Genomic DNA, 25,404 nt, shown 5'->3' on the forward strand with positions numbered 1-25,404 from the left:
GGCTGCCCCTTAGACCTCAGATTACAGCCTCCCAGCGTGCTGAAGCCGTGCCACTGTATGACTTCCAGGCTAGATGGAGCCCTGAAACTCTCTGTATCCAGCTTCCTTGCTGCAGCACCTAACCTTGCCAAGCTGGTAAACTGTAGTGGCCTCACGCAAAAGAGTGAAGATCCTGAGAGTTTAAAGGACTATGACTCTGGCTTTACTTCAAGAGACTCCTTTCTCCAGCTCCAGTCATACCAGCTTTAACTGGAAGATACTCAGTTCAACTTAAAAGCTCCAATCGTAGTTTTAGTTTGAAGAAAGGAAGGTACTGTAGATGGGCAATGGTGGACAGTGTGAACGCATCCCCTGCCACCTGAACTGAACAATCACGTGGTAGCTTTTACCTTACCACAATAACATACACATTTTAAAGCCCCTTTTCCAGTTTCATGTTTTCCTCAGAATCCAGTTCAAACTCACATGCAGGTCAGGGTTAGCCCTCAGACTCTAGCCTCCACCTATATTTTCTCAGTCCCTCCTCGCCTCCCTCCTCCAGCCTCAAGTTCCAGTCACTTTCCTTCATTATACATTCCATTTCTGACCTTGGCCTCTGACTTGCAACCTTTCTACCTAATAGGCCTGCTCCATCAGCTCCACCTATCTCTGACCCCTAACCTCCAACCCTGTATCAACATGGAAGGTTACAAAGATAGTTGCTGGCACCCTGCTCTGCAGCAGCTGGTACTTCCATGCTTGAATCTTTCAAATGGCACTGTTGTTTACATCCTACATGATGAGCTCATTTCAAGCAGGCCAGACCCTGTGTATAATTAATGCATCCCAATGCTGTTGAGCTCATTCAGTAAACAGTACTTTCTGAAGGCCACTGGGGGCCTTGCCATGTCCTCGGCACTAAGGACACTGCACTGGGAAAGGAAAACAGACTCCTGCTTTCCTGGAGTGCCCAGAGATAAACACCAGGCAGGCACTGTCCTAAAGGAAGTAAAAAGCACAGTGTGGGAGGGGCATTTCCTGTGAGGTTGGTTGTCTGGGAGGTGCTGCCAACCAGCTCCTATCAGAACCGGTGAACTGCACTAGTCTGGTTCTGAGCTGGTCTGAATAATAGAAATACTAGACAAGGCAGGCAAACTTTCATCTTTAACAAAAGGAAGCTATGCTCTCTGTGTTCTATCAACTAGGCAGACTTTACAATCTCATTCCAGCCCTCCTAGCATGAAGAGTGGAAGCACACTGTGAGTGCAGTCTCTATCCTACCTTCACAATGGCTCCTGGATACAACAGAAAACGTAAGAGCAAATGTTTACTGAGTGCTTACCATGGATACTGACACTCCAGCACTTGACAAGCCACACAGCCATCTTAGGAAACACGTCATTAAACCTATACTAAAGAGGAGGAAGATAAGGCACAAAGATGTTACATAATTTATCCAAGGATCAGAAAAGAGAGTGGCAAAGCCAGAATCAGAAGCCCACCATGGCACTGAAGCCTAGCTTATAACTGCCATGCTGTGTGGCTTTCTACTAGTATTTCTCCAGAGTCTAAAATAGGAGGATGCAAGTTCAAGGCTAGTCTGAAATATATATACACACATACATGTGTATATATTATATATATTATATATGTGTGCGTATATATATATGTATGATATATATCAGGTTCTAAACTAGCTTGAGATACCCTGTTGAGAGAAAGAAAAAGAGAAAAGAGAGAGAAAGCAAGCAGGCAGGCAGGCAGGCGAGCGTATAGAACAGTTAGGTACTTTATAACTAAGATGAAAGAGCTCCAGTCCAGCCATGATCTGGGAAACCTGGGTTAGTCATCTCAAGAACCTGACTGTGTATAAAGTGAGGTATACAGTACAGTATAGATGCCCAGGCAGCAGCCCTCATATCACACACACACTAAAAGCACTAAAAGCTACTTAATCTGAAGGGAAAGACTTGTTAGCCCTGCACTGAGACCTTCAGATTTAAGAGGACCATATCTGGAGTAGCCACCATCTCAAACAGCCCAGTGAAAACACATCGTCCTCAACCCCCTTACACTAACTGCTGCATGTTTGCTCTGTCTTGAAGGGAAGACAAATTCAGCTGCTGAAGCAGAAAGCCTGTCACCCTCAACTCCTGTCACTGTTCCTCCTCTATCACGCTCACATGCACTCACACTCACACATGAATTCACACACTCACACACACACAAGCACTCACAAACATGCATTCACACTCACACAAGCACTCTCACATACTCAAACACACTCACACACACATGCACTTACAGTCACACAAGCACTCTTACACACATGCACTCACACACTTACACATATAAGAAGTCTCTCACACACGCACTCACACAAGCACTCAACGCGCGCTCCATCAGACCAGCCTTACTTGTAACTGAAACTTTCTCTTCTGGCAAGTCTGAATCAGCTGGTCTCTTAACTGATCTTGATACTTTCATTTTTTCCAAGGCATTTTTTTTTAAATTATTACATTTTGCTTACTCCCGTGTGGTAGATGGGGAAGGGGTTGTGCGAGTGCCACAGTGCAACAGTGGAAGTCAAGTGTCAGGAGCTGACTCTCTCCTGCCACAGTGAGGGACTTAGGGATCACACTCAGGTCTTCAGGGGTGGTGGCGTGCATTTACCTGTAAGCCCTCTCGTTTGGCACTCAGTTTCTTTCTCTCCTTCTCCACACACGTTCTACCCTCCACTGGCTCCAGAATTACTCTTCTACAGTTCCCCAGCCTTTTAACTAAGGTCAAGTCCAGAACATACCATTCTACCATGGGAACCTGACTGGCTGCTCCTGCAGGCACCCGCGCACCCGCATACACCCACAGTGCGCTGACTATACCCTGCGTGTCATTTCTTCCTTCATTCAACAAATGTTTACGGAATACCAACTATGTGCCAATTGCTAGATCAGGTAGTGGCACAACAGAAAATAAAATTCGAGTACTCCTGCTCTCCTCTCCTGAAAGGCAGAAATGGAGCCACAAACACACACAGCTGCTAAGAGCTGCAACTGCAGCAGGTATAAGCCGAGCATCCTATCCAAACTCTGAACTCCAAAGTGCTTCAAAATCTAAAACTGAACATCACATGAAACACAAGTGAAGACGCCACACCTGACCCATGTGACAGATCTGACAAAAGAGTGGAGCATTAAAAATATCGTGCAGAATCTCCTTCAGTCTGCAGGTATGATGCATGTGAAACAACAAATCTTGTGCTTAAACATGAGCTCAAGTTCCAAGTCTTACATGTACAGAAACATTCTAAAATCCAGGGGACTAAAAGCTAAATCGGACTCTAGTCAGCACTTCGGATAAGAGATACATACTCACTGTAGTTCAAAGATGAACTAGGTAAACTATTCTGAAATGAGATGGCTGCCACAGAGTGTCACCTTGTCATACTCTAAAGTCACTGATTTATACACATTAAAAGTGGCATATAAATGATATTCCCTCTCACCTACAAAAGAAAAACCACCCACACAAGTAAGATGGCTCAGCAGGTTTCTATCGATGTGATACAATGCCATAACTAAAATCAACTTAGGGAGGAAATGGTTTCTTTAGCTTACAGTTTAGAGTCCATCATGAAGGGAAGCCAAGGTAGGCACTCAAGGTCGGAACCTGTAAGCAGGAACTGAGGCAGAGTATCACGGAGGAAGGTTACTTATTGGCTTGGTTTCCACGGCCTGCTCAGCCTGCTTTCTTTCTTATAAAACTCCGGATCACCTGCCCAGGGCTGGCACCACCCATAGTGGGCTGGGCCCTCACACATCAAACACTATCAAGAAAATGCACTACTGACTTGCCTACAGGCCAGTCTCATGAAGGCATTTTTTTAAATTGAGGTTCCCTTTCCCCAAATGTTCCTAGCTTTTGTCTAGCTGGTAAAAAACCAACCAGTACAGCAGGTAAAATCAGTCACTGTGTAAGCCTGAGGACCTGCGGGTGATGCCCAGAGTGGAAGAACGGAATGACTCTGGAAAGCTGGCCTCTGACTGCTTCATGTACACTGTGGCATTTACATACCCAGAGTCTCAGATTTTCATAGATTCTCTCTTTCTCCATCTCTCTCCCTTCTTCCCCCTCTCTCTCTCATACACACACACACACACACACACACATGCACACACGCACACACAGAGTTTAAAAAAGCAAACCACCAAAGCGCCATAGCAGGCTATATGTATGCTTCTGAGCATTTACTAAGTGCCAGGTACCTTTTATATAACTTAGGAGATCCTACACAGTTAACATTATCTTTAACTTAGCAAATAAAGGATCCAGGCATCGTGACACACACCTGTGACCCCAGCACTTGTGAGGCAGAATCTATGTGAGTTTGAGGTTTACCCAAGACCCCCCACATGCTTTCCTAATGCAGTAAAGTCAGTTTAGCAATGCCTGAAGTTTAGAACTACTTAAGATATATTAAGGAGATCCTGTTTCATTTCTTATAACAAAAATCTCCTCCTCCCTTCACTGACCCTGAAGACACTATTACACCAGTTATATCACCCATCATGAACACCATCACTTTTCTAACCCAGTCTCTTCCAGTACTCCCTCACACTTTGCTCAGCTCACAGGCCTCCCTACGTGTCCAGCAATACTGGGCACACTCCCATCACGGGCCCTTTGCATGTGCTTGAACTATGATGGTGACAATCATGGCATATGCTATCAATCGTGGCTATGCCAAATCTTCAGTTCACACTTCCTGTAAACATACCAAAATACCAATAGCACCCTGCACTGAAGTGTACATTCATATTTTAGATTTCACTTATTAATCTTAACAAAACTGCTCTCATTTTTCAGGCCTTTCATTGTTCTTCATGATGATGTCACCTCACATTCTTATTTTATAAAATCTAGTAGCAGCAGCCTTTGCTTATCAATTAGTATATACAACAGTCATAAAGCTATCTTTGCAGCAAAATAAAGCAAGACAATCAAGCCAAGAAAGTGTCACAATAGAACCTGATTATACCAGTTCTTGGGCCCTAGAAGCACAGTCTGTGAAATAACTATGGCAACAGCGCTTCAAGGCACCAAACCCCAGCACACTTTGCTGAACAACCATTCTCCATCTGGGCAAACACACAAAGACGCATGCTGACACCCGGTTATGTAACGTTAACATAATAGCCCAGTGGTATTTTAAGCTTTTATCTTGTTTAAAGTTCTCAGTAACTACAAAGCGTATATGCGGCCATACACTGAAGGATGCTAAAAAGGGAAGTAGACACAAACAATGCAAGGCAGAGAGAACTACCACTCCTCCCAAGAACATTCGCCTCAGGAGTCTTTTAATGTTAGGCTCTATTTGACACGAGCATAAAAGAAAAAAAAAAAAAACCCTTTTGCCAGATTCCATTTAGCAGCACCTCTGGCAACATGCTTTGACTATGGCAAACTCCCCAGTGACTGGCACGGGGACGAGGAGCAGAGGTGTCTGAGTCAGATCCTTTGTCGTTAGCCCTTGCCTCACCACTTACTAGCTTGGAGAACTGGCCCAAGTTTCTTCACCTCTTAAAGCTCACTTTCCACACACAGACATCAGCATAGAGCTGCCACATACTGCAGAGCACACGAGGACAAACACCACTTGCTGAGAGCTCACCCTCACTAAACTCAATTCTAGGAAGCCACAGAGCTGCCAAGCTCCTGGCCTGAAGAGGAGCCTGAAGAAGAGTTCTCCTCTTCTGCAGGTTCAGAAAACGCCACTGGTCACTTCTAGACATGACATCTTTAGATGAGTGAAATGTGCTCTCATTTAGAAATAGTTGAGTAGTCCAGAAATGCGTTCTAAGTGATCTTGTGTGTATAATTTTATTTGAAGGAAGAAGAATTTAAAAACTCTTATGCAGTCTTGAGTGTTATTTACTCATAGTACAAAGTCACACTTATTGAGCAATCAACTACACAATGCCAGCATCACATCCCTGAGTTCTCCCTGTCTGCTCCATCACACAGGCTTTCTTGATACTAGGTTGTCATGTAAGAGTTAGGATGCCATGGTCTTTGATGTGGACAGAACCAATGTCAGCTTCAGGAAAGTTTCTGCTGTAAGCCAACTACCAGCCCAACCACAAATACTTGGAATTTACCAAGTCCAACTCATTGGACATATGAGAAGCTAAGGTCACGGTCACAAGCTATTAAAGTCAAAAGGTCACATCATTATTACCAAGTAGGGAGTTGGAATCCGAGTCTCTCACATTTACCATTTAGCGTTGTGTCACCTGTGTGACAGTTGATAGTTTATAAGGAAAAAGACCTTCTCTGTATCTTAAAATATTTCTACATAGTTAGGAAGAAAAATTTCTTTGAAAACTTGAAATGTTTATTTAATAAAAGCTAAATATAACCACAACTGAAGGTAACCCATACCTTACAGTAAGCATGCCCACAGGGCTCCAAGAGCACAGTCAGTGGAACCAGGTGGTCACACGGGACAGGCCGGCAGAGATTAGGGAGCCCCAGGGTTAGCATCACCACCAAAGCATCCTCCTCACACCAACACACTTCAAAGCTGCATCACTTCCTGCTGCCTTCCTTTGGAAGGGAAAAAGAACCTCAGGCCCATTCCCTTCCTATGTCCCATCCCTCTAAAGAGCTCTACCAGCTCCCAAATGTCACTCTTTCAACACACATCTGCTCCATGATGGACATCAGGCTTTTCGTTTTTAAATTTTTAAATTTTTATTTGTCTAGGTATGGCCTCAATATTATCAGGCCCAATTGGGTCTTATGGCATTCTTTAAATATACCCTTTCCCTTAGGCAAACATTTAAAAGAGCATTTTGCTGTTTTAAATTTATATACGTGTGTTTACCTCCATGTATGTCTGTGTATCATTATATTCATGCCTGGTAACTACAGAGGTCAGGAAAAGGTGGTGTATACTCTGGAACCGGAGTTACAGTTAGGACCTTCTACTTGGGTTCATTCTGTATTGGCTAACTACTTCTGAGCATGGGACCTGCCCTGAAGTGTCACTGATATATGCAATGGGTATCAACTGCAGGTGGCTTGTTGGTTAGGGGTAAAACCCTGTGTGTCCACTTGCTCCTCTCAGTGCTGGAACCCTGTGGGTCTGTATTTATGCTGGTCTTAGTGTCTCAGTTTATATGTACATCAGTCCTGTAGTTTCTGGAAGACACCTTTTCCTTGGTGTTATCTAGCCCCTATGGCTCTTAGAATCCTTCTGTCTTCTCTTCCACACAAATCTCTGAGCCCTGAGGGAAGGGTCTGACAAAACATCCCACTTAGGACTGGGTGCTCCAGTGTTGCTCTTTCTGCACACTCTCCAGTCTGTGTCTCTGTGGTCTCATCTACTGCAAATACAAGCATCTCTGATGCAGGCTGAGAGAGGCACTGATTTATGGATAGAGCAGTATGCTACTTGGAGTCATTTTCCTGCTATGTTCCTTTAACAGAATAGGACTGTGAGCTATCGAGTCTTGGGTTCTTAGCCACTGTAGCAGTGTTAGGTATGGATTTCATCTCATGGCGTGGGCCTTAAAGCCCATCCAAGCGTGGGTGGTTACTCTCCTAACATCTGGGCCACTGTTACACTGGTCTATCTTGCAGGCAGCTCACTAGGGATTGTAGCTAGGGACAGTAGCATGTGCAGTACTTCCCAGTACTTTGAATGCTAGTCAGAAGGGGTGAAGTCTCTAGTCAGGTACCAGCTCACCGTCTCTATGGTCTATGACATGTGCTGTCTTCAGCAACAGGGCCTTACCATCAAGTAGTAGAGAGTAACCAACAGCCTTGGCAATCGCTTGTGAGGTTTGGGGGCTTCCATGGAACCCCTTTGGCCAACAAGTAAACAAGATCTAACCCAGTCGTGGAACTGGAGGCTTTACTTGGTGGCATAAGATATCTAGCTGGGGCACTGTCTCCCCTATTGTTTGGTGACTCCATTTAGAGTCCTTTCATATATGTCTATATTTTAGGAGGAATTTAAGAGTAGGTTCTCATATGGTTTTTGAAATGGCCTTTAGTGTTAGTGGTCCCTCTCCATATTCCCTTCTTACCTTCTTCTGCCTTCCCCTCTTTCTAACCCTACTCTTCTAGTTTCCCCTTTGTCTTCCCATGACATGATATTCTAGTCCCCCTTCCCCCTTTCCTCTGTGGATTGTAGCACATACTGAGAGCTTAAAAACTAATATCCAGATATGAGAAAACATGAAATATTTGTCTTTTGTGTCTGGGTTACTTTATTTGGGATTTTTTTTCTAGTTCCATCCATTTACCTGCGAATTTCAGAATATAATTTTTCTTAACAGCTAAATAATAGTACATTGTGTAAATGTTCATTAAGCAGTCATTAGCTGATAGACATCTGGGCTGTTTCCAGTTTGGGCTATTATGAGCTGAGCAGCAATGAATGTGACTGAGTGAGGCTCTCTGTAGTAGGATGTGGAGTCCTCTGAGGATATAGGAAAAACATTTCAAAAGGGTCATCCACAGACAGAAAAGTATTGATCAATGGCTGCAACATCATATAATCCTGTTTATAAGGGTAATTTTCAAAATCCATCTTTAAAAGTAGGAAGTTGCCTGGTGTGGTGGTGCACATCTTCAATCCCAGCGTTCAGAAGCAAGTCAATCCCTGAGTTTGAGGCTACCCTTGTCTACAAAGTAAGTTCTAGGCCAGCCAAGGCTACATGGTGAGACTTTCTCTCAAAGCAAAAACCATCAAAAAGAAAAGTAGAAAGTCACAGAACTTTTTTTGTTTTATTTTCTGACACAAAGTCTCTTGATGTAGCTCTGGCTGTCCTGGAACTCACTCTGTAGGCTGGTTTTGCCTTAAACTCACAGAGGTTCTCTACTTCCACCTTCCAAGTGCAGGGATTAAAGGCCCAAAGTCTTGGGACTTTATGTAACAAGCAGGCAGATGTCTTTTACAAAGACTTTGTCAGATGGGAACTTGGCCACTCTTCATTGATTTTCAGGAGCTGAGATCTGGTGCAGTACACAACCATCTTACCAGTTAAAAGTCACCACAGACCAACACTACATACCACTAAGTCTCAAATCTACATTGCCCAACCTGGTAACCACTATCTACCTACATGGGACAATGAACACTTGAAGGGTACCAGTCCACCTGAAGAATGCTGTAAATGTGTACTTTCAAAGGATTCACATGAAGTTTAGTTAAAAAAAATAGTCACTCGAGAAGCAGAGACAGGCAGGTCTCTGAGTTTAGAGGCCAGCCTAATCTATAAAGGATAGCAGAGGCTACACAAAAAAAGCTGTATCTTGAAAAACAACAACAAAACAGTCCACCATCACATTGATGACTTAAGGGATCACTTTTTGTAATTATAGTTCAGGTGACCTCACAGTGAGGTAGATGGCCCAGTGGGTGAAGGCACTGCTATCAAACCTGACAACCTGAGCTTGGTCCCAGAGACCCACCTGGTAGAAGGGGAGAGCCTTCGTCTATAAGTTATCTTCTTATCTGCATACTTAATGGTGGGCACTGTGCACATACAACAAATACATGTAATTTTAAAAGTATCATTCAGATAAACACAGCCAACAAAAAGGTATGAAGAGAACTACTTGGCTTTGTTTACTTTTATAGCACCTAAGGTATTTTATATTGCATTTGATCCTAATGTGTATTAAATTCTGACAGTCCTGCTGCTTTGTACAACCACAGCATAAGAACCAGTCTTACTTTGATGATTCACTGTGATGATCAACACCAAATATACAATAAAGCCAGAAAAATCACATTTACACTTTGGATACATGGTGTAAGTTATTATGAAAAAGGAAAGATGTGTTGTTAAAAGTTGTATTAAATTTACAAGTACCTCCAACCTGTGTTAACAGAGGAAGGACTCAACCATACAAGTAGTGTCTTTAGAGATAAAGAAGAAAATACAAAAATAAAAGACAAAAAGGGATTAAGAAAAATACCATTGGTTTCTCAAAGTATCTTTTAAAAAAAAGCAGTGTTAAACTAATAAAAGATCTGCTTTAAAAAGCACTATTTGAGTTTTTAAAGTAAAAATCCCATTCTCAGACTAAACAAACATTTTAAAAACAAAATTTGTTATCCTTCAACGGCTTGGATAGAAGTAAAAATGTCTGCGCTAACACATGGAAAAGTAATACAAGTTTCCTAACAGAGCATTTATAATTAAACACTACACAATGAGGGATAAAACCTGCCAAACATTTGATAATCTTCAATATTACTGTAATGTGACTGCATTATCACCGCAACTACCAGGACTTAACTGCAACCGCTTTCAACGTTCCACAACACCACAATACCTTTTCAACATGGAGCCAGTAAGAAAAAGGAAGAAATAAAGTGTATCTTGCGAAGATTAAAATCTCAAACTGAAACCCCAAAGCTATATTAAAAATGTGGTATGGCATTCTGCTCAACAATTCTGAAAAGCGTCCTGACTGATTCATGCTCGTACTTCAAATACTGATCTGTTCTTATCCCTATTTTAGAGGGAATGCAGTCTCAACTCTGTCAAGGACACAATACGAAGAGGTACCAGAACAATTATTTGACCCCAGTTCTTCTGACACCCACCTAGTGCTCTTTCCATTACAAGGCAATCGTTTAAAAACATGCTTAGCATTCAACAAGCCTAACACCAAAGGATTTAAGGATCAAGTAGGTCAAATCTTAAAACTCTACCAACACCAGGGGTTGGAATCAGTTCAAAAGGAGGGAGAAGAGATTATCAAGAAACAGGAAATTATTTGAAGGGGTGGTGGTTTGTAAACTAATGAGTTTGGGTGCAGTATAGCAGAAGGACAGTATTCAAGTAAAAATGCAGAGAGACATATTTCCCCTCTGAAACGTGATCTTTCCACGTAGGCTTCACTTTTTTTTTTCCTGTGGATCTGGGATATATAAACTCAGTGATAGAAACACTGGCCTAGTCCTGCAAAGCCCAGGTTTGACCCCCAGCACTTCGAAAACAATCGGACAACAAAAATAGATTGTGTGTTACTTTATTAGTCTGAGATTTTTACCAATAGACACTCTAAAAACAACACGCCCAACTGGGTACAATCTATGTCACGTTTTTTCCCATTAATTACGACGTATACACTTCACAAAATGCCTATTTAAAAAAGGAGAGAATTCAGCATCCACCGCTGCTGCTTGTACCGCACGCAGGTAAAGGAAAAGGCAAGGGAAGGTGGCAACCCCCAAAACGAAGGTCTTCCTGGCCAAAAGCATCCTTAAGAGCAGGACAAAGGCTCAAGTGACACACAACCGGCTCAACCTTAAGGACATAGGGACATCACGCCAGGTGGAGCAAATGTACCCACGGAGAAGCCTCGGCAAGGGGATTCCTAAGATGGCTCTCTGAATCCACGCACGGCGTGCGTTCCTCCCAGTGTAGGGAAACATACATTCCGAGCGTGCGAACACCGCACCCGGGTGCCCTCGCTGAGGAAATCAAGGCACGAGTCGCTGGCCGGGAGGGGCCGTACACGCCGCAGCCCCGCGCAGCCCGCAGCCCTGCGGAGGCCGCTCGCCCTGTCCGCGACCCCGCCCACGCTCGCTCGCCCGCCCGCCCGCTGACAGCCGCCGCCCCCACCTGCCCCTGCGCTCGCTCGCCCTGCGCGCCCGCCCGCCGCTTCCTCCCTGCCGGGCCCGCCTCGCGCGGGGGCCGGGGAACTAGGCGCCGCCGCCCGCACCCACCGGCATCATCGCGGCGCCGTCCGCCGCGCCCGCGCCGCCTGACAGGACGCCGCTCCGGCCGCCTCACAGGCCTCGCACCCGCTGCGGCGCCCTGCGGTCCGGCTGCAGCGAGGCGGCAGCTGCGGAGAGCCGCGCAGCCCTCGCTCGTCCTGTCGCGCCGCCCCGCGTGCCGCGTCGCCGTCCCTCAGCCGCCGCCGCCGCCTCTGCCGAAGCCGGCCGCCTTCCGCCACCCACTCGGCTCACCCCGCAGGCTGCGGAGGCCCCGCCCCACGCGTCGCTCCCCCACCCGCCTACGCCACCTATGATTGGTCCGGTGGAGGTAGGCGGGATAAGAGGGCGGGGCTTCTCCGCCGCGGCCAGGTGAGAGCGCGCTCGTGCGCGTCTGCGCTCTCGGCGGCGGGGGAGGGGCGCGCTGCGGACGCCGGTCCCGCCCCTTCTCCTGCATACCAGCAAAGGGGGCGTAGGGGCGCCCAGGGACCTCCGAACCTTGTGTCTGCGAGACTTCGGCTCAGGGTCACCTCGGATGAATAGGAAGCAAAGGACAGAGAGGAAAGGGTGGCTGGGTCCGGCACAGAGTCGCGACCGGTGGAGACTCGAACCTCTCAGGTCCGAGAGGCCAGTGGCGAGCTGGCCACAGACCAACTCTGACCGTAACATATCCCCTAGGTTTCCAGCGCTATGCGAGGCTACAGGCCTGATCCTATCAGGCGGGCACAGGGTGTCCCCGATGTGTCTGCATCAGCCGATTGCATACCGCTCAGTGCCCCGGGTCCCAGAGACCTGGGACTCTGCCCTGCTTCCACCGCGGGCTAAGCGGTTGAAGCCTTCCTGGACAGGACACCAGGCTCTCAGCTTCAGCCCTTCACACGATCCATCCCAAGACTGAAGGGCCCATCCCCACCTGTGTCAGTATCCTTGGAGATCCAGCTGGAACGTCCCAGGGCAGGGTCCAATCTGTACCTTCAGGGTCCAGGTCTGTCCTTAGAATGCTGTCTCCTGTGTCATTTTCCCCTCCAACCAGGGAGCCTGAGTGACAGAGGGTAGAGCAGGCTCCAGAGCAGACCCTCAGCAGAGGCTGCCGGGTGGGCAGGCACCCTTTCTGAGTACTCCACATTGTGCCATTTGCCTGAACTCTGACAGATGAGACACAACGGCTGATGAGCTGCACCGGGCTTAAACTTCCATGAGATTCCAGAAACATGAAGACTGCTGGGTGACCCCAAACACAGAAAGGGTAGATCACCTTGGGAAGTCCCCAAGCCCTGGAGAGGGCAGCAGATGTTGATCAGGGGCAGTTTACAGCCTGTCTGGTTCTCTGAGTGGCTGGAGGCTGCTGCTAAGTCGGGGCAGAGAGAGGGAGGAGGCCAGAGTTACACCAGCCCCCTTATGGGCAGCCACACCTGAGCTTAAGAGGCCATGGGGGTTAGTGATTGAGAGCGTGGACTTTCCAGTTGAACAGACTTGGTTCCATACCACTGCTGACACACCCTCGCTGTGTGATCTTAAGCGAGCTCATCTCTGTCATAGGATGTGGTAGGATAATAGTACCTCTCTGAAGGAAGCTCAGGTGTGATGTATGAATACTTCGAGCAGTTGGTGACACGTGCCAGCTGCCCTGTGAATTCTGTAGTTACGTTATCGTTAGCAAGCGGGTTTGGTGTAAAAAAATGTCCCTAGGGTTTTAAGACTGAATACATGTGGACCATGAATGGTCAGTGACACATCCTTTCTGGGAACAGGATTTTGACAGAAGAGGAGGTTTGGGGAAATGGGTGGTTTAGATCAGATGTCAAGAGACCTGGGTCCCAATTCCAGCTCTGCTTCATTTCCTGCGAGGTTCTCAGCCAGCTCATACTGTTTCTCTGAGCCTTGCATTTCCCATCTGAAGCAGAAGCAGGCTTAGATTCCGTCGTCTCTGGGGCCTTCCAGTCCTGATGCACTAATGTCCCTGAGCTGTAAAGGGATAGATGCTGACCCACTTATGCCCAACAAAAGACAAGCCCAGAAAAATGTCACCCACTCTCCTGAGAGGACCTTCACTACAAGATCTTACCGGGGGTGGGGGGAGAAGGGGGGAGGAAAAGAAGAGGTTTTAGGGGAACTGGAGAGATGACTCAGTGGCCAAGAGCACTGACTGCTTTTCCACAGATTTGATCCCCAGAACCCACATGGCTGCTCACAATTCTGTGTAACTCCAGTTCCAGGGAATTATACCCTCTCTTGTCCTCTTCAAACGGGCACACACATGTGGCACACAGACATATACATAGAAACAAATATAATTTTTTTATTTATGTATATGATCTGTGTGTATTGATGCAAACATGCATTTATTTAATCTATAAGGTCTATGTGTATTGATGCACACATGCATCTGGAGGCTTTAGCTGCCTGGAGCTGAAGTGACAGGCAGCACTGAGCGGCCTAACCTGAGTACTGGTCACCTTCTCAGTTCTCTAGAAAAGCGGCAATTACCCTTAACCACTGAGCCATCTCTCAAGCCTCCTACTCTTACCTGCAGAACTTATGGGTACAGAATGGCAGCTGCCTAGTTCTTCAGTGAGATGCCCCCTGTGTCTTCCAGGATTGCCTCTAGGTAGTTCTTACCAGGCCAGGCTGGCCAGCAGGTTTTTTCCATCCCAAAGGTCACATAGTATTCAGGCCCCATCTTCTTGTACCTCAAAAAAGACATTTATAATTGCCTCCCCACCCCACCCCTGACTTTAGCTTCCACCAAGCTGCAACCATTTCCCACAACTCCTGAACACAGACACAGATTCACCATAAGCCCTTTAGCATCTCCCATCCTCTACACCAGGGTTCATCAGAGGCCCACCAGAATCACATTAATGGTGGAATGCAGGTATTAGAGTTTATAAGATGCCCAGATTGTGTGAGAGGTCTAGGAGAGAGTTGGCGCCAGAGAGAAGTAAGGCACGGCTGAGCTGTGACTGGTAAGTCTTCAATAGTCTTACGTCGGGATGAGGAGTCAGTGGGGCGTGTGTACTCTCCTCTGTTATGTGCCTTTCTAGTATTGTATACTAAAAATAGTTAAGTATCCTTCAAAGCAAATTAAAATGCCCTTGAAGAAAATTAGCATATACTCATTTTTGCATAATGAAATTCAGGCAAGGTTCCACAGAATACAGGAATGCCTGCAAGTGGGAATAGAAACCCGGAACACCAGGGACAGATATAAGTCAGACTTGGCACAATTAGGTGACTTTTGTTTTAGAATAAGTTTTATCTTCAGAACAGTTTCAGAGCTAAATATTTACAACGCCTTTGCAGCCGCCCTCACGCGTACAGGGCTTGTGTTCCAATAAGCAGGCTGACATGGAACATGTCGCGCGTGGAAGGTGTAGTGAGCGTACCTCAGCAGTAATCCACAGAACCCCAGAGTACCATTTCCTGGTGAGCGATTGATCGCACAGGTGACCATCCACAGTCACCGCAGCGCATTGAACCCAACACTAATTGCCCACACAAAGATCAAAGTCCAAAATGTGAAATAATGGTTTCGACCGAACTCTCATCTCCCTTGCACCACCTTAAAGGAAAAGAGCCTTCAGTGAAACCATGTGTAGGGTGTGGCCCTCAGTAGACTTTTCCTGCCGGGTTTCCTCTAATTATCGTTATTCTTCTGAGGGTGTGTATGTGTGTGTGTGTGTGTGCATGTGGTATGTGTGCCGGTGAAGCCCCATGGGTCATGCTGGTACCAGCCTTAGTTGTTCTCCCACCTTATTGTTTCTGATTATTTTTAAACTTTATTTTATGTGCATGGGCGGTTCTGCTCCATGTATGTCTGTGCACCACATGTGTCCACCACATCTGTGCCCGTGGGGACCAAAAGAGGGCACGAGATCCTCAGAACTGGAGTTACACATGTTACACATGGTTGTGAGCCATCTGGTGGGTGCTTCGACTTGAACCCAGGTCCTCTGGAAGAGCTCTTCACTGCTGAGCAGTCTCTCTAGTCTTCCATCTTGTTTTCTGAGACAAGGGCCTCTCACCGGATCAGGAGCTCTGGATTGCTTCTAGTAGAGTAGCCATCAAGGACCTGCCTGTCTCTGTCTCCCCAACACTGTGGCTGCAGGTCTATGAGTCTGTGCCAGTTTGGTTTGTTTGGGTTTTGGTTTTGATTTTGGTTTTGGTTTTGGTTTTGGTTTTGGTTTTTCAAGACAGAGTCTCTCTGTGTAGCCCTGTCTGACCTGGAACTCACTCTGTAGACTACAGTGGCCTTGAACTCAGAGATCTTCCTGCCTCTGGCTCCTGAGTTCTGGGATTAAAAGTGTGTGCCACAATAGCCAGGCTCTGTGTCAGTTTTTTTTTTACATGGGTCTCCTAGTTTGCATTCCGCTACTGCCAGAAAGAGTTTATTTCTTGAGTCTACCATGAGAGGAAGTCAAGGCAGGAACCTGGAGGCAGGAATGAGAGCAAAGACCATGGAGGAGTGCGGCATATTGACTTACTCCATGACTTGCTCAGCCTTCTTGTACAACCCAGGGTCACCTGCCCAGGGTAGGGACCACACACAGTGGGGTGGGGCCTCCCACATCAATTATTAATCAGGAAAATGTCCACACGCCAATCTGATGGTGGCTTTTTCTCAACTGAGGTTTGTTCCTCCCAAATGACCGTAGCTTTTGTCAAGTTAACAAAAGAAGGTTCCTCTTTGTCATGTAGGGGATGTTTTTCTCATGATCAGACTGAATTAGGGACTGACTTCAAAAGAAGATCGTAGAAGCGGCTGCCACTCTCACCACGTGATAGCAGGACATCGGCTGTCACCAAATTTACCCTTGACTGTGTTCATTTTTATCACTTGGTTGCTATGATATTTTGTTTGTTTTTTTTTTTTTAGTCAAACTATATAGTAAGATAAGTTTTTTAAAAATTTAAGACATGTATAGGTTACTGTGGTTACCATGGGAAAGTATCACTTATGGAGTTGAGTGGCTTAGACAACAGAAATAGGCAGAAATGGTTTTAGAGGCTAGAAGTCCAAAGTCAAATTTAAAAGATGAAATCCAAGACAGGATGGGTTCTCTAAGGCCTACCTTGTGGTCTTGTTCCCACACATGTTACCTCCCTCTTTTTAGAGGATGCTGGTCAGAGTTGGACTGGGGCCCAGCCCCAGAACCTCATTTAGCCTTAATCTCCTCCGTCTTGCAGCCACAGACACATTCTGAGGTGTATTAAGGTGAGGACTTTCGCATCGGACTTGTGGGTAGGCACAATGGGATCCTTAAGACCTTTCTAAGCACAACTTCAATTTACCTCTTCATGTTCCTCTCCTGTGCCCCGACAGCCCATGCATGGCTACCCCAAGCCCTCTCCCTTCCCTTTGCCAAGGAGACAGACCCATGATCATCTATTTCCCTGTGTGACATAGCACGTAGCTGTGTCTCCACTCTGTTTACTTTTCAGACCCTCCTTCCCTCACACTTCCCCCCAGATACTAGGAGGGATCTTACTTTCTTTCCCAGACTGCTGACCTCAGAGTCACCTTATCACGACCTGCCCCGTTAGACATACCAATGTCCCCTCTCTCCCAGGTGTCAGGAAGCCAGTTCAGTCAACATGAGACGTGTGTGCCCTATGTGCTAGGCCCTAGTGACCTAACTTCAAACAGGATAGAGGAGGTCCCTGTCCTCACAGAGTTCATATTCCTGTCAGGGGAGAAGATGTTAAATGTTGGCAACCGTGCTTTAAAGTTATAAAACCAGATAATGTGACAGAGATGGCCGCTTTGCCCGTAGACGGTAGCATCTGAGTGGGTAGCTGAATTCTGAGGACGTGGCCTTGTGAAGTTCCAGTTGAGGAGGAGGGAGGTGGGGAAGGAAGGTGCTAGTGGGGTGTCCTCAGTGCTGGGGAGCTCTGTGAAGGGACAGAGATAGTGGAGCATGGTGAGCTCAGGTTTAAGTGTGTGTCCCGAGCCCAGTCTAGATGTGTCCCGATGACATTCCAAAGGTGTAGAGAGACCTTGATTATATTTTTCAATGTCCAGGGACAGTTAAGAAGGCTAGCTGGCCTGCTTTAGGAGAGAGTAGAAACGAGGGGTGGGGTCTTGTCCAGGATGTGGTTTGAATGGTGGGACTTGGGGAGGGCGGAAGAAAGGTGCAGGATGGCCCTAAGCTTCTGCTCAATGCTGGGGACTGGCGTGTGGGGAGAGCAGATGTAGCGGAGGGAGGCTCCGTGATATCAGCTTTGATACTTTCCAGGGTTACAGTTCAGGCCTCTCCTTCCTTTGTCCAGCATGAACCTGCACCAAATCTGTAGTCCTACCCTCACTTCATCAGGAGCTAGCCTGGCCATGGCCTCACCACAGCCACTCTACTCTCTCTACTCAGACTTCCTAGCCTGGGCATCCCCCCCTCCACAGCCGCTTCACGCGGGCTTCCTCCCCTTTCCCTCAGCACTCACCTCTGACTTCCAGTTTAACCTCCCTGTCCTCCTAAACAGGAAACCAAACCCAGCACTGTAAGTTGTAAAGCCTGAGCAGCTACCACAGTTCTGAGATGGATGGGGAGGGGCTAGGAGAACAAAGCTCTTCAAACCCTGGGGATCCTGTCTCCCCCACCACAGTAGCCAGTAAGGCTACCTCATCAGCACCAAGCCATTCTACTCCGAATCAGTGTGTGTGTGTGTGTGTGTGTGTGTGTGTGTGTGTGTGTGTCTGGTAGGGGTGGCAGAGGGACAAAGGGAACAGGAACTTTCTGCCACCATGGCTTCCAGGGAATTTTCACGGTAGCTGGCTATGAATCAAACTTCTTCCACCTCTCCTGTGAGTATTAAGAGTTTGTATGAAGTCAGGCAGTGGTGGCGCACGCCTTTAATCCCAGCACTTGGGAGGCAGAGGCAGGCGGATTTCTGAGTTCGAGGCAAGCCTGGACTACAAAGTGAGTTCCAGGACAGCCAGGGCTATACAGAGAAACCCTGTCTCGAAAAAAAAAACAAAAAAAACCCAAAATAACAACAAAAAAAGAGTTTGTATGAAGGAAGTCAGTAAAGTTGGCATTTTTAAGTCTGGCCAAGAACCCAGGGAAGGGAGTTCACAGGCCCTGGGAGTAAATCGGTTGCTATTACTCCCCTAAATGGGCTGTCCTGGTTGGGTTTTGTTTGTTTGTTGCTTTCTAACTTGACATAAGATTGACGCATCTGGGAAAAAGGAACCCGAGCTGGTTCCTCTTGATTGAGAAAATGCCTTCCTCAGATTTCCTATAGGCAAGTCTACAGTGCATTCCCTTGGTGAATGATTGATGACAGTGGGTGGTGTCAGCCCTGGGGAGGTGGTCCTGATTTGTATAAGAAATAATAAACAAACAAACAAATAAATAAATAAGAAAGCCAGTAAGAAGCAAATCAGTAGGAGCCAGCCAATAACCAGCGTTCCTCACAGTTTCTTCAGTTCCCTCCTCTAGGCTCCTGCCCTGCCCTGGCTTCTTTCAGGGAAGGGCTACGAGGGAACTGGAAGCTGAAATAAACCCTTTCCTTCCCGTGTTGCTTTCGGTCCTGGTGTTTTAGCACAGCAACGGAAATCCTAATTAAGATGGCCAAAGTATCAAGCTGGCTGGCCTCTGAATTGTATCCTATCTAGACCCACAGAGAACTCATCAGAGAAGTGTCTTTGTGCAATAGAGAGGTTAATGAAGAAACACACCTCTGATCCAAGCTCAGGGAACAAGTGTCAGGCACAAATGGGGCATGGGTATCACATGCACACACATGTGTACATGCATGCACATGCACACATGCATGCGCACATGTACATGTGCACATGCATATACACACACTCACATGAATGTACACACACACACACAGGGCTCAGTGACCATCTTAGAAGAACCAGAGGTTGGGACCAGACAGGAACAGTGTCCACACAGAACCCCTGTTCTCATGAATCCACAGCAGCAATGGTTGCCTGCACAAGACCTATACAAGATCACACCGGTCAACATTCTGAGGTGCTGTTGACAGTTGATGGCTTCTGCAAGAGACAATTTTCTTGACCCTTGTAGGATCAGACTCCACTGGATGACCGAACCCACGAGTATGGGTGGCACACAAGGCTCTGCACTCTAGAGAGGTTTATGTGCCTGCAAGCAGGCCTGACACTGTCCCTCTGGGATGAGGGATGAAGTCTGAATGCCAAAACCCGTGGCAAGTGTGAGGATTTGCAAGGCCTCAGGCAGATGGAGTGGGGACCAGTTATTCTCCAGAGCCAGGAAGACCCTGCCCCTCATCCAGGGCTGCAGAGCAGATGCCTACTTGGAACAGGGCTCAAGCAGGTCCCAGCAGCCCAGGGACCAGTTCAGTTCTTCAGTCGTGCGCTGCAAACCCCACTCTCTCTCCCCATGCCCAGTGCACAGGCTGGGCATTCCAGGTGCCAACAGCACATACGTGTGTGTGTGTGTGTGTAGGGTGTCTTCTGTAAGCTAAGGGACTATTCTTATTTTCCCAGTTCTTTGCCTCTGTGCTCCCCCTACCCGCCCTGCACCGTGGGAGGAGAGGGGCCAGAGCTAGATCTGGATGATGCTTTTACTAGTTCACTCCTTGGTTTATTTCTGACTTCTTCTGTGCCCTGGTGCTAGATACCATCAGGGGCTATGCCTCCCGGCTGTGCCAGCCTCGCCTGTGCTGCCTCCTTTGCCACCTCTATTCCAGGTTTTTCCTAACATTTTTTTTTTCACTTCTGCCCTAAGCCTATACCAGGAACCTCTAGTTTCCGCTGCTATTCACGGTGCTCTCTCATCAGTCAGGGTCCCCGTGGGAAACAGATGGCTTCCTGAAAACTAGGGAAATTCCAGGAGTGTTATTTACCAAGGAGAGGCTTATAGAAAGGGTGGGAGTGGGCGCCAAGACAGGGGAGGGATCCCGGCTCTGTTTGGCCAGATCACTTCCACTCCTAGAACTGGAGGGACAGAGAATGAAAGAGGGAACCACTGAGAGAAGGCAGCCCTGAGAGGAGCAAGCAGACCTACAGACCTACTGGGCTGATCCGCTAGGTCCAGTCCCATTCTGACCTCCCACTGGGGCACCCCTGTGGCTACCAACTCAGTTCTTGGATGCAGTCCAGGAGAGCAGAGAGAGGGACAGAGGCATCAGGACCTCTGCATGTTTTGTTCTTTGTGAGTTCCTGAGGCAGTCTTTTTGCTTCATATGAGCAATTGTGTGTAACAAGGCTACAAGGTTCCTTTGCTACAAGCAAACCATGATGCCATCCATGCCTGTCATAGGGCATTCTGTTACAAGGTAGCCTCTCAGGCAGAACCCACTTATGTGGCAGTCTTGCCTTAGTGCCCCACACCCCTCAAGCCACATTGCAGGATTCTCTCTAACAGCCCTAGTCCAGTGGTCTGGCCTTTCATTCTTTAGCATGCCTGTACCCCTCTCCCTTCCCTCTGCCTGCCCCCTCAAGCATGCCTAACAGAAGCTGAGCTGTAGGGTTTTCTGTTATGTGACAAAATACCTCAGAAAAGCAAACTTAAAGCATCCAATTTTTTTAAAAAAAATTTATTTATTGGAACTTATGTGAAATTCACTCTGTAGACCAAGCTGAACTGGAGATCTACCTGCCTCTGCCTCTCCAGTGCCGGGATTAAAGACATACACCACTACTGCCAGCTCAGTCATTTATTTTGATGAACAATGTCAGAGTTTCAGTCCACAGTCGCTGGCAATACACATACATCATTGTGGGAGGGCTTAGTGAAGGGGGGCAACTCCCAGGAAGGAGCAGGCTGAGGTCCTGATGTGCCCTTCAGGAACACGCCCCTGTGACTGCCTCCCACTTTCCCCAGCAGCTGAGGACCAAGCCTTCACCACACAAGTGTTCGAGGGACTTTGTACATCCAAATGACAGCACCGTAGCCACCAAGCCCCACGTTCATAGCTCAAGTACATTTGGCATTGGTTCCTGCGTGGACTGAATATTTGCAAAAAGTTAAGGGTTGAAATCCTACTCTGAATTCAAATTGTAGGGGAGGTGTCAGAAGGTGGGTAGGTTAGGTTGTCAACCTCAGGAGAGGCAGAAATACTGTTCTTAAAGGGGAAACTGCAGAGAAGCCAAGGAACCCTCGTGTAACGTGAGGATTCAGAGAAAAATTTGTTGTCTACAAACTAGAAAGGAGGCCCTTGCCAGACTCATACTTCTCCGGCACCTTGATATTTAACTTCCCAGAATGAGGACTTGTGAGGCTAAATCTCTGCTGAGGTTAAGATAACCAGTTTACGGTACATGTTTTCTTGTTTGCATTTTATTTGAGATAGGGTCTCACTTTATAGCCCTGTTAGCCTGGAATTTGCTATGTAAACCAGACTGGACTTGATCATCCTCCTGCCTCTGCCTCCTGAGCACTGGGATTGTAGGCATGTGCCACCACATCTGGCTGTCTTGTTTTGTTTTCAAGACAGGCTCTCATGTAATCCAGGCTAGATCTGATCTTCTAATTTCCCATCTCTGCCTTCCGAGTACTGGAGTATTAGAGATAATGTGCCACCACACCTGGCTTGGTATATATATTTTTGGCAGCCTGAACTAGCATAAGCCCCTGGCCCACCTACAAATTCATATAGTCCCCCAAATGTTGTGTAGAACAAACAGTATGTCCTTGTCCTCAAAGCCTACCTCTTCCCATCTTCAGCATTCAGGAGCACCGGGATGCTGCTATGAGTTTTCATCTAGAGAATCTGCATTTCCTGCGAGCTCTCAGGGGACTGAGACCCACCCTAGGTATCTCTGATCCATCCACATGGCTGCGCCCAAGGGCTGAGGGAGGCCAGGAGCCCAGAAGCGCTCTTCACAAAAGCTGCCTGGAGTGTGGCGATAGTTTGCTCTGTTTTTTCTTCACAACACTAGAAACGTAACATCTTATTCAAACAGTTGTTTCATGTGTTGCTGGTTGCTCTTTGCCCTGTTAGAATGCAAGTGGTGGGAGGGTAATGATGCCTTTATCCTCAGTCCTTAGAGCTGGACCCAGAGGACAGACGATGTTCAGTGAATGAACGAATGAATGAATGAATGAATGAATGAATGAGTGAATGACAGCTAGGAGATTGCCCAGCACCCACACCCAGGAACCTTGGGGTGAAGCTGGTAGGTAGAAACATGAAGAGGAGACTAAGAAGAAGGGACCTCTGATACGACCTTCTTGGGGGGCCTTTCTTTTATGTTAATCCCACCTCCCTAGCACCTGATTATATTGAAAGGAGCACCAGCACTGCCCCATAACTGCTGACAGCTGTCGCCAGTCCTCAGCCCACCCCTGCTTGGATCCTTGCCAGTGTGCAGGTTCTGTTTACCTTTAACCTCCTGGATGGGGCACCCAGAGCCCAGCTCTTCTCCGCTCTCCATCGCTTCCCCAGCCTCCCGACACCTGCAATTCCCACTACTGTTCTCCATGTGTCAAGTGCCCACACATGAGAGGAGAGGTCTAGCGGGAAGGAAGCAGGCCAGATGCCGGCTTCCGTACATTCTGTGGACCCGGGTGACCACCTTGTCATAGAAGCCTTGGCTGGGACCCTGGAGGACGGTGAGTGTCCTTTCTCTCACTGTCTTGGTGGAAAGGCGTCTGGAAGCTTCTGGAAACTCGCTTCAAGCCCTGGCTAGGCTGCTCCTCCTCTGGTCCTTCAGGGCTGTCTTCAGATCGTTGAACTGAAGCACACTGAGCGCCCCTTGACTGTCTTTATGTTGAGATTTAACATTGAGTTAAACATCATTTGCTGGCCCCAGGTGGTTGGGCAGATTTGACTTCATTTACCTGTCACGGTGACTCTGCGGAATGTTTCTGTTTCGCAGAGAGGAGATGGGTATTTGGAAGGTACAGCCAGAGCTGGAAGGTCAGGTTCCAAACCCGGCTCTCAGTGCCTCCCGTCCTCCCCTTGCAGCCGTGTCACGTTGTTTTATGAGCCTGCTTGGGATCTGTTTTGTAATGACATGGAGCAAGAAGTTATCAGGCTGGATGCCGTGACAGGCATTGTAATCTCAGCACTTAGGAGGCTAATGCAAGAAGATCACGGGGTTAGCGCCAGCCTGCTCTTCACAGTAAGGCCAAATCTCAGAAAGCTGAGGGGAAAACGTTTTGAGCTATTTTTTCTTGCTTTGGTTTGCCCATCTGTAAAATAGGGGAATAGAAGCATCTACCTGGGGATTTTTTTTGGGGGGGTCAGAATTACATAAACTAGCAGGCATGGCCTATGGTGAGGGATCAAAGGCTTTTGCTGTGTCCCTGCACTTCAGGGAGGTCCTGGCTCTCCAGCCTTGCAGCACGTATGCATAATGAGCAGCCCTGAGTGCTCGGGCTGTGGCTTGACCTGGAGACACCCCCACTAGCTGAATGACAGTGCTGGCTTTCCTTGTCGCCCACACTCACTTCCCCTGCACAGACAGCATGCTCAGGAACAAGGCGATCTGTCCCTTTTGCCAATGCCAGAGACGGCAGCTGGCCCCGCTGATGTCAGAGACAGTGAGGCCAACTGCGGCATTTTGTACTGGTAGCAGAAGAGATGCTGAAGCAGCAAGCACCTCTGATGCCAGCCAGAGGGCACAGCATTGTCCTCCCAGGGACACTGAAGGGAAGCCATACACACTCCGCAAAGCTCTGCCAACCCAGCCAGGTGAGGATGGGTGAGGTAGCCAGTGTCCCGTGAGGACTTTGGTGGAAGGCACAGGTCTACTGAGTTTAAATGGTGTGCCCAGCATCCCCCTGCCCCCCCCCACTCTCTCTCTTCTCTCTCCCTCTTCTCTTTCTCTTCCTCCTTTCCTCCCCTTCCCTCTCCCTTCTAAAGACACACACATCCACACACTCATTCACATACTCACCCATTCACACACTCACACACACTCTCACAACTCACTCACACACTCTCACTCACACTGACATACTTACACATTCACTCACATACACACTCACATACTCTCTCACACACTCACAACTCATGACACTCTCATATACTCGCTTACACACTCACACACACTTTCTCACACTCGCGAACACACTCTCACAAACACAACTACACATACACTCACACACATACTCACATACTCACACACTTACAATACTCTCTCACACATACACATTCATTCTCACACACTCATTCACACACACTCACACCCATTCACACACACACACACACACACACACTCAGACACACCCACACACTCACACAAACATTCAATTCACACTGACACACTTACCTACACACTTACTCTCATACACATTCACACACACATGCATGCTCACACACTCACACACTCATGCACTCACTCACACACACGAAGTTACAGGGTATCACTTGCTTTGCTTTCTTATTTTTTCCTTTTGAGACAGAGTCTCACTGTGTAGGTCAGGGGGGCCATCTCATGCCATGGGCTCGAGTTCCAAATTGAGCAAGAAGCTGAAGACAACTTGAGTACCATGTTCATCTCTCTGCTTCCCAGCTGCACATGCTCATCCGACTCTGCTGCCTGACTGCAGACACCGTAGGGTACGACAGCTACCTTAAGCTCCTGTGTTCACTTCCTCCTCAATGTGAACAACTGAACCCTGGGAGCCTAAATAAACCCTTTCTTCCTGGAGAGCTGCTTGCTGGGCAATTGGTCAGAACAAGACGAGAAACTAACACTTTGTGGTATATATATATATATATATATATATATATATATATAT

At 47.4% G+C, this 25,404-nt stretch overlaps 1 protein-coding gene across 3 annotated transcripts in view; it reads right to left on the minus strand.

Moving 5' to 3' along the window:
- Ppp1r13b (protein phosphatase 1 regulatory subunit 13B) overlaps positions 1–15,175 on the minus strand; it is an 80,348-nt gene extending 65,173 nt beyond the window's left edge. For 2 of the 3 annotated variants that reach the window (XM_029484500.1, XM_021179433.2), the window contains exon 1: positions 11,735–11,924. In XM_029484500.1, coding sequence (XP_029340360.1) covers positions 11,735–11,743 — 9 coding nt within the window. In that variant the 5' untranslated portion in view covers positions 11,744–11,924. Of the gene's footprint in view, positions 1–11,734; positions 11,925–15,108 lie in introns of those variants that run through there. The other variant, XM_029484499.1, reaches the window with a different exon arrangement.
- Positions 15,176–25,404: the final 10,229 nt, after the last annotated feature.

Source organism: Mus caroli, chromosome 12 (genome assembly GCF_900094665.2).
Source record: "Mus caroli chromosome 12, CAROLI_EIJ_v1.1, whole genome shotgun sequence".
NCBI classification, from domain to species: Eukaryota; Metazoa; Chordata; class Mammalia; order Rodentia; family Muridae; genus Mus; species Mus caroli.